This window comes from Athalia rosae, chromosome 1, assembly GCF_917208135.1.
Source record: "Athalia rosae chromosome 1, iyAthRosa1.1, whole genome shotgun sequence".
In the NCBI taxonomy this organism is placed as follows: domain Eukaryota; kingdom Metazoa; phylum Arthropoda; class Insecta; order Hymenoptera; family Athaliidae; genus Athalia; species Athalia rosae.
The window spans coordinates 6,134,752-6,145,212 of record NC_064026.1 but is presented as its reverse complement, the minus strand read 5'-3'; the positions used below and the strand labels follow the sequence as shown (position 1 = coordinate 6,145,212).

General features: G+C 40.0%; 1 protein-coding gene across 2 annotated transcripts in view; it reads left to right on the top strand.

Annotated features, from left to right (window-relative positions):
• Positions 1–10,461, top strand: part of LOC105688580 (uncharacterized protein CG43867) — a 58,123-nt gene that overhangs the window by 34,579 nt on the left and 13,083 nt on the right. For both annotated transcript variants that reach the window (XM_012405042.3, XM_012405017.3), the window contains exon 3: positions 9,394–9,456. In XM_012405042.3, coding sequence (XP_012260465.2) covers positions 9,394–9,456 — 63 coding nt within the window. The remainder of the gene's footprint in view (positions 1–9,393; positions 9,457–10,461) is intronic.

Sequence of the window (10,461 nt, the reverse complement as noted above, 5' to 3'; positions counted from 1 at the left end):
TCGTTCGATCATATTCGATTAATAAATAAAAGTATATCAGAAATTCTCATCAATGGTTCAACCCGTACGAGGGGAGAACAACAACTCCGCCCTGGAGATGGAGTCCCTGGAGGAGATGTTGCGGAAGGTAATTTTTTTTTTAATCTGGATTTTTAATCGTCGAACGATTTACTTCACGCGATCCGATCGCTAGATCATCTTCCGATCGGATGCGTGGTGTATTCAGATATTTGTATGTATCTATACTTATGTGTGATATGTATATCACAAAAGTGATATCATATGTGGAACGACAAAGGACGTTCGACGATGGTGATAATAATTGAAATTAAAAAGAAGAAGATTATACCGCAGCGCGATGAATAAAGCTTTTTTAACTGCGACTTCCGGCAATGTAGCGTCGTACACGTATAGATCATGAACGGAGAGGAGAATACACGTACAGCCGCCGCTACTGGGTTCGTTTGTTGGACTCGACGGCTCGATTCTGAATGGACCACTTTAGCGCGTCCCACACACGAGACGCCGCACGTTACACGTACCTACACGCGTACACGCCGTATGATATTTTGATGGTTGAAATCTACCTCATCCTCCTCCTCTCCCTCCCCCTCCGACACTCCGACATTTCGTGTAACGTATAACACTCGTCGTTTAAATTGATGCAACGCGTATACCGTAAGCTCGCACGCAGTTGACCCCAAAAACTACCCTCCGACAAATCCCGCCCCGTAAAACCTCCAATTTTTTTCTTTGTTTTTTTCAAAAAAAGGAGGCTCATCGTTTGAATAATAATTTTGATTTTTTATCATTGCGTCTCGTGGCCGGCCGACCCCCAGGTGCGAAAAGTATGGCGATTTGTTGAACGCGAAAGAAAATTATGGCGGGGGCGCGGTACGCCGCGCGAGGGGGTGGTGGATTAAGGGAGGGGGAAGAATGTGAAGTGGGCCTAACAGTTATAGCCTGGTTTTCTATGAGAATAGAAGGAGGAAAAGGAGAAGAAGGATAGGGTTGTTTTTTCTTTTTTCTTTTCTCTCTCGTGCAGGAGACGGAGTTAAAAATGAACCCATTCGCCAGCACTTTGGCGCAAAGGGCCCCCGCTTCCACTTTTACTTCCATCTCCGTCCTCGAGGTCCTCCATCTCGCCGCGATTCTCTTCTCCTCTCTTTTTTCTCTTTCTCTCTCTCTCTCTCTCCCGTTCTCACACCCTCAGGATCCGCTCCCACTTATTCCACTCCGCCTTTGCTTGCAGCGAAATCTTTGTCGGGGAATCGTGGAAATATTTCACGGACTTTTTATTCTATTTTATTTATTTATTTTTATTTTATTTTATTTTTTTATTTTTTTGCTCTGCATTCTTCCCACCGCTGACTCGATACCCGGGCGCATCGGTGTGATAAAACTGTCCTCTTCTCACCGCTAAATTCAAATTTCACAATAGACGAAAAGGACACACGTACAATACACCCTACGCTATACCTGCACTACGCTCACTAGAAATACCCATAACGTTGTATAACGTGTATTTGTATGGGAAATTTTCTATTGATATCTTGAGAGGGATGGTATGTCTACCCAAATCATGTTTATACGGGCTGTCATTCCGATGAAACTCTCTCGTATCGGATGCATATAGTATATTTTTTCTGTACGACAATATTGAAAGCATCCGACAATGCGTCTAGATTGTGAATAATCGTCATCATTTTTCTCTCTTTATAAAAGCACTTGTTTTATTATATCGATACGTTTCATTTTACTCGCGTTAGATTAATTCGAATTTTAATCGTCGCTTCGGGGGTCGTATAATGGAGAGCGCGCGGTTCCAGAGAGGGAAAGAGAAAGTATATATCACGTACATGAAAGCAGCGTACCTATGTGTTACGTGGGGTTTTATTTTTGTTAGCGAACGTACTTGCGACTAACGAATACCGAATAACGAAATTTTCGAACCGTGGATGAAAAAAAAAGAACAAAAAAATTCAGGATTTACCTGCCGAAAATTTTGACTCCGCAGAGAGAGAGTAGGGCAAAAGAAAGAAAGGATGAGACGAGGAGAGGGTGTGAAATCGAATCGATAAAAACTGATTTATTTAATTCCTCGATTGTTTAATCATCGCAACTCGTGCAGGTGGTGCAGGGTAGGTACCTATAGTTCGAAGAGCTGAAGGGAAAAATTGAAAAAAATAACGATGATTACGTTACGAAAAAAATGAAGGGAATCAGGGTGAGTTGAATGAAGAAAAATAATATCTTTTCCCTCCATATCCGTTTCTATACTTATATACGTTACAGTATATAAACCGTCCCCCAAACAATTAAATTCCACGTTTCTCCCTTGGGATGTAAAGAAAGAAAGGAGGGGAAAAAATAAATAAACGAACGAACGAAAAGGAAAGAAAGGAGAGAAAAATAACGCGGAAGGGACGATTTTTATCAATTATAACGAAAATTTCTGTGTTACATAACTGCACGGATGCAACGCTCTGACGAATATTGCTATATTAGCTGCGACACTCGATGATGGGGATGCCGAAAGAGATGTGAGATTATTGAAAATATCGAAAATCTTTACGCGAAAAAATATGCCGACCGACATTCGTCACCTCTAGTTTCAACCGTACAATTTTTTACCTCCTACTATTATTTCTTTTCTAAATTTTATCTCGCTTTTTTCTATCGAGTATCGCGATGATGATGAATAATTTTACAGTTCGAATTGTCGGTGGTAAAAACTCCTTCGTGTGCGACACGCGTCGCAACGTCGGAATTTAGGGCACTCTTCTTCACGTCTCGAAAATGTCGCCCTAATTTTTTCTCCTCCTTGTTCTTCTATTTTCTTGTTTTTTTTCTTGTTTTTTTTTTTTCTTCTGCTTTTTGTATTGTTCTCGTCCCTGGAGGTAAAACCCCCTTGATTCATTCAATCGCATCAAACCCCATATCCTCGCGCATTCATCTCCTCGTCGTGGTGGTATTCGGGGGGGGGGGGATGCGGGGGTGAAAAAGTTTTGCCTTGTGCTGCCGTTGCAGCAGGACCATGAGAAAAAGGGTTCTTTTTCTCATTTTTTTTCCCCTCTTTTTTCGTTTTTTTTTTTCTCTGGTTTAGGTAAGGTATATACACGTACACACATGTATCGTACGCGTATGTGCACATGTGTTTCTACGTGTGTACAGGTACATACACGCGCGTGTAAGCTTGCATGGGTAGCAACCCTTCGGTATACATCGAAGCAATAAAACACGCCGGTCCCATCTGGGTTACGGATTTTAGAGGCACTAGCTCCTATCCGCTACGAGATACCTCCTACTCAACTATATAACTACCCTATCACTTAAGCTCTGAGCGATTTTCAACCCCGAGTCGCTCTCTCTGTTTTTTCCAAATACGGGATAACAAAAAATTATACGTAAATACGTATGAACGCGAAACGTGCACGTGATTTTGTGCGCACGTGGTACACCGGGTACTATTGTTCGTACCGTCGTATGAGTTTTAAAATCTTGGGGAACTCGAAAAGATTTATTAATTTGTACCTCATTTTTGGCCTGAAAATCGGCATTTTTTTGTATTCGGGTTAAAGGCTATTCTGATGTATTTTGAGCCCAGGAATACGAATCTGGAAGTCAAATTGATCTATCTTTGAAATTGATCAAGATATGGCCAATATTTCACTTTTTGGAGCAAAAAATCGAGATATCTCGAGTAGAAAAAATCGTAGCTCAATTTACTCAACGGATTCGTGTTCCTGGGGTCAAAATACATAAGAAAAGTGTCATACGATCGAATTTAAAAAATAAAAATTTTTGGTCAAAATTTGAAAAAATTCAAAGGGGTACCCCTTGGAAAATTTTCGATTTTGGGCCGAAAAAAAATATTTTATTTTATATGCTATTTTGATGTATTTTGAGCCCAGGAATACGAATCTGAAAGTTAAATTGGTCTATCTATAAAATTGATCGAGTTATCGCCAATTTTTCACTTTTTGGAGCAGAAAAATCGAGATATCTCGAGTAGAAAAAATCGTAGCTCAATTTACTCAACGGATTCGTGTTCCTGGGGTCAAAATACATAAGAAAAGTGTCATACGATCGAATTTAAAAAATGAAAATTTTTGGTCAAAATTTGAAAAAATTCAAAGGGGTACCCCTTGGAAAATTTTCGATTTTGGGTCGAAAAAAAAGATTTTTTTTTATCGACTTTTTCATGCTATTCTCATGTATTTTGATCTCAGAAATTCGAATCTGAAAGTCAAATTCATCTATGTGTAAAATTGACCGAGTTATCGCCAATTTATCGCTCCAAAATGTGAAAAATCAAGGATATCTCTCTGGGATTTATTTCCAACTTCATTTGTGTTCCCTATGCGAAAATACGTGGCAATAGCATCCCAAAATTATCAAAAACTTCAAGTTCGGTCCGACAAAAATGCCAAACCTCTAGCCTTAGATTTTTTTCAAAATTCAGGCCGAATTTCAATAATTTTTTTTATAGAGTATTCGAAAAATAGTTCGAAAATCGGAAAAAGTGGACCGATTGAGTTAAAAAAAATTCGTTAATCAGATCGCATAATTGTTACCGTTATTGTTAATGTAATCGCAATTATTAATATACATGCATATTATGCAGTTACTATCGTTATATGGAATCTATAATCTCGTTGTAACGCAATCATCTTTGATTGCACCGTGCCTAATGCATATACTATAGGTATGTCATTATTTATGAAAAGCGTATAAAAAGAGAAAATCCACTGAGGAAAAAGAAAAGAACAAAAAAAAAAAAAAAATGTAGAAACTGCGGCGGTCTATCGGGGGAGACGACGTCTAAATTATATAAACTTAATTTTCTTGCGATGAGAATTGCCGCTACCACGCAACGGACATTTCACTTGCGTGAAAGTAACATTCAAATGCAATATCCGCGCTGCACATGCGATTTTATTGTAATTGTACATACGTATACGTTCATTATCTATATGATATGTATATAATTTAAATATAGTTCGCTGAAAAAACTGTACCGCATGGACGTAATGTGAGGACAAATTCTTTCACCGTTACTTTAATCTCATTGCACCGCCGCAGACGCTTTTCGGTCTATTTTTTTTTTTTTTCGTCAACCCATGTGCATATACCCGTATACGGATACGTTATGTACATTACGTATGGTGAAAATCTTCATCGTGTCCACGTAATTGCACGTATAAGGCTATTACGTACATACATGCCTCGAAGAGGGTGGGCCTTGAATTAATTAAGAGGGTGGGTACATACCAGGTATATATAGAAACGTATGTAAACCCTTAATTTTCTCTCTTCTCTTTAATTGCGAAAATTTCTGACGAGGCTGCTGTAATAATTAGCTCCGATAGTTGCAGCGATGTTACACCGTAATTTTAAATAACAGGTCCTGCAAGCGCGCGGTCCGCACGTAATATTTGAATATTTTCACCCGTGGGTCGGAATTATTTTTCTTAGAGGAGAAAGAAAAGTAAAATAAGATCTGCCATTGAAAAATAATACGGGAACGAAACACGAAGTTTATCAAAATGAAAGGAACTTAATACCGTTGGAACATTAGATTAAGTTCAGGCGCTCGTTTCATACATTCTCATATACATATAATCAAAGATTAGAAATCTCGCTGCGAAATATTTTCACGGAATCATAGATAATTTAAATTAACTTCAACTTACCTACGGCTGGTATAACGATATACACGCGGCTATATTCGCGCCCGGGTGTAATTTGTAAACTCGCACACGCAGGTATATCTGCATCACGCACCTCGTCGTAAATTATAACGTGTGCATTATATACATTTACGTAGCTAATTGCAGAATATTTCTTTTTTCACATTCAAAGGGCTCCTAGAGACCGATCGATTCCAGATTACGCATTTATAAAGATTCTCTGTACAAGGGTATAAAAAAAAAAAATCACCCGTCTCGAAGCTACTTACGTGTGTAAGGAGCGGACTTTTCTTAATTTTCTTTCTTGATGTTTTTTTTTTTCTTCTTATTTTCTTCAGTTTTTCTACCCTTTTCTCCCCGATGTACGACTATAGAGGGGTTGTACTCCGGCCATTAAGCTCTTTACCCAGCTTTTCTCCCGCGTGTCATTGCCGTTGCTGCCGCAGACGCGGAGGAAAAGGTTCTCCCCGTCCGTACGGAGAGAGAGAGAGAGAATAAACAAAAAGAGAGAAGGAAAGGAATCAAGTAGAAGGGAATGAAGAGAAGCACAGAAATAGAGAGAGAGAGAGAGGGTAAAACTGAATATAAAGATAAAAGATGAAAGATAAAAGAATATAAGGGGAGTAGAGGTAAAAAAATCACTTAAACTTCGTTTAGAGATAAAGAATGGACGATTGTTGTTGTTCTTCTTATTCTCCTCCTCCTCCTCCTCCTCCTCCTTATCCTTCGTATATTCCAGTTCTTTCTCTCCGCCTGAATGATGTCGGGTCGAAATATTCCCTTGTATTTGTCCCACCGGCAACGGGACTGGGGCACCGGCAGCGGCAAGCGGCGAACACCCCCGTTCCCGCACGGGGGTTGTTTGTATTTATGTTATCGTCTTGTCGCGTGATTCGAAGCATAACCCACATTTTATTTATACGCGCACTGTATAACGTGTACATGCACATCGCAAGCTCTTGTTACTCCCTGCATGATACGATTGTACATTTATTAAATTATCAACGACCTTTGTAACCGAGACGCTGAATTTAGGCGTCCTTTATGTACGTTCTACGTACACTTATGTTACCCGATAACGTGAACTCCCTCCCGCTCTACCGCTGCTCCTCCTCGATTACCCGATATTCTTTTTCACGTTTGAATATTATCATTATTTTAATCGTTGTATCGTCGTCGTAACGAAGCACGCGACATATCTATTATCATACCGTACGTTCCTTCTCGTCAAATGCAGATGCTCGCGATCACGCGTCGCTTTAATGTTTCTGACGTACGTACCTGCGTCGTGTGGCTACATTTATGCGTATGTATAAATTTATGATACACCCATCAACGCGTGTAGGTACGCACTTATATATACATATGTTTAAGGAGTAGCGCCTCCAGATACCAGAGTACCACCGCCATTAGCACCGCTTGGCTTTTGGGCGAACCCTTATTCGCAAATGAATATTTAGACAACCCCTTTGCTCCGGAGTCCGCGAAGCAAGGACGTAGTCTGCAGGAATCCCTTGGACCGATATTACGCTCTAGGGTCGCGTATATTAATTATTATTTCGGCTTGAAAGGACTCGCGCTATGTCCCGAAGGACACGCACTCTGGAACCTACGAAACCTGCCTACGCGACAGGTAGCACGACGTAATACGGACACGTGTAATTCGCACATGTTCCCAACGCGGAGTTGTACTTTTTTTTTTTTATCTCAAAAATTAACTCATTCATTCAATTATTTCCTATATTGCGAATTCTGTAGATTCGACATTTCTTTGAAGAGTTCTTCTCTTCTTGGTTTTTTTTTTCTTCATTCTTTCTCTGTGGATCGGGAAACGAAGGTATTCGGCAAAGGGAGATGTATTATGAAAATAAACCTCGTTATATGGGACACCGTCCCTCGAGGGCAGAAACGATATTCGACATATTCATTTGCAATTTTGATATTCATATAAAATACATACACACGCGTAGTATGGAGGAAATCGAACTTTACAGTATTTGAAAGAAAAAACGAAAAATTTCTTTCGAAATGATTAATTCGAAGGGAAAACAGAGAACGACTATACAATCGTAGGGGCGATTTATGGTATATCTGCATACGTGTTATATTGTATTCCGCGTTTTTTATATCTCCAAATTGCCTCAGGGTTACCAATCTTGTACGCGGAACGTCTTTAGGGCTGGTGCAGCTCACGGCAGTTAACGACATCTGTTCCAAAGAACAGACCGAGAAATGTCTTTCGCAATGCGTTCCACTGCACGGCACAGCAACACCCTGTACCCCGGGGTAGGGAAAATTATATAATAATATCAGAGTAAGGTAAACGTTGCACGTTACACGGCGAAAATCTTTCAAACTGTCGTCAAGAGTTTTGAGCTCTTCTCGTCAAATTACACGCGAGCCAAGAAAGGCACGTAACGGCTGTAATTCTTATCTAAATTTCTACCCGTACGTTTATCACGTACGCTCGTTTATATCGGTTGTTATTATTTTTTTTTTTTATACGGATAATTCATGTACATGGTACGTATTTTGTCGAATTTGGGAAGTTCCCTGCATCCAGCGGTTCGTCGAGGCTGATACGGAATAATTATATTTTGCGGTTAACCCCGGACAGCATAAATTGCACTTAAACCCGAGCCTCGACCCGTAGATTAACCTCTGTTTTAATTAATCACCCCGTACATAAAGCTCTTGGTGTGCACACTCCGTGCCACTTGCGTATACACGTCCTGTGTACGTACGTATATGTATGTATATACTTACACGTACGTGAATATACATATAACGCGACGTCGCGACTCTGCGTACGTGTGTGTCGTGTAGGTATACGTGCATTGTGAAATACATGCATACAATATCTACTGTACGTGTGCCACGGGATATGGCGATCATGAGGAGAAGGAGGAGGACCGTTGGGAGATACGTACGTACGTACTCTGTACAGCTTGCAGCATCATCCAGCCGTGTATTGTAATACATCACCTAGATAATACCTACGCGAAGCACATCCATGCGTCAATGGAGACTAGCTTAAATACTGCCAGCCTCCCCGTAAGCCTTACCAATATGTGTCGGCCGTATACAAGGTGTTTTTGCCGCATTGGTGTACATAAATTTCAAATGGTATTTGAAATTTCACCCGAGCCAAGAAAACACTCTTCCGATTGTACGATACGTCGTTTTCTTCGCTGTTTTCTTCTTCTCGAATAAAATCTAAAAGTGCAGGTAAAGTTGTGTATACGTAGGGATAAATCAATCGTGTGCTTCGTACTCAGAAGCGGAGCTTCGTTAGACCAAAAGGCTTCTTTTCTTTCGTTTTACGCTTGCAAACTCTTTCGAAATAGTGGGGAAAAAGCTATACGGTTTTAAACGGATGTCAAGAAAATTCGAATGAAATAATTTTAGCTACTCTGTAACAACTGTCTGCGGCACGGGACTATGAGAATTAAATCTGGTACGGCGATTAACGATACCCTATCCAGTGGCTTTGAATATACAGCGTGCAGCAGCTCGTTTCTATGGCGACGACGTGACGATTCGTGGGAACATTTATTATATCCATAAAGATACCCATGATTTTCGATTACGTCGGTGGTATAAAAGAAACGACGAGAAACGATCAGGATTATTTCAAAATTTTCGTAATCGTATGTGCGTCGGTTGTGCTGATAACATTTTTTCTATCTTTGTTTTTCAGCTCTCGGAGCTCGAACAGCGGGTGCTCGAAGCAGAGGGTAGGGCGGATGAAGCCGAAGACAAGGTAAGTGTGGACCTCCGCTTCGATTTATTAAAAACAGAAAACAATAGCAGAGGATTAACAACGGATTCCCTCTGTACCGACCGCCCCGGAATCATAACAATGCCTTTTTGTCTGGCGGGTTTTTTAAACCTACAGAACAATTGAGAAAAAGTCCCCTGCTTTACCGGCAATATTCAGCGGGTATTTTCGAGAAACGTAACAGCACCTTTACCGACCGGGTATTTCACACTAGCCGGTAATTGTTGTCGATTGTTCCTACTTGGCGCGAAATAAACGGGGGATCCCGCCGTCGTATTTAAATTGAAGATTTTGATCATTCTTCGCCTGCGATATTTCTGATAATTATTCTTCATCACAGTTTACGTTGTTTCAATGTCCAAAGAATGTCAGGATAATATCGATTTTAGCCGTGACTCGAACCTTCGGACTAGATATATAATTTCTATACAAGTTTCGCGATGGGGCGAGACGCGCATGTAACATTGAACCCTATGCATTGATTTTTGTCTAAAACCGTCATGGCCGAAACGCACCCCTGCTGCTGCTACTCCGTTATTTTGTTATGAAACGGGCAGCGTTTTCATCACACAAACTTTTCTCACCCCGTTGTATCATACACTCTACGAAAGATATAATAGTATACATGTATATTTTTTTTTTTACATTTACTTTAAACCAAACGGTGAATTTATAAGGTGATTTTATTTTTATTTCTCATGTACAACAATTATACTTTACCGTTATTGTATATTTATAAAAATATAGTGAAATAATGGACCGCCCCGACAGGTGACACAGATGAAAGGTACAAACGCTCTGATCTTTGTTCTTTATTCACACGTATTTTAATGCTGTGGTGCAGTTTTGTTTTATCATTTATCGTTCGTTAGATTTTTCTGTTTCAATAATGGTAGTGTCTCTCGAATCATATGTCATCGAAAGCTTTGGATGTATATTATTATTTCGTATATTTAATTAGCCTTCTTTGTTTGCCGATGATCAATC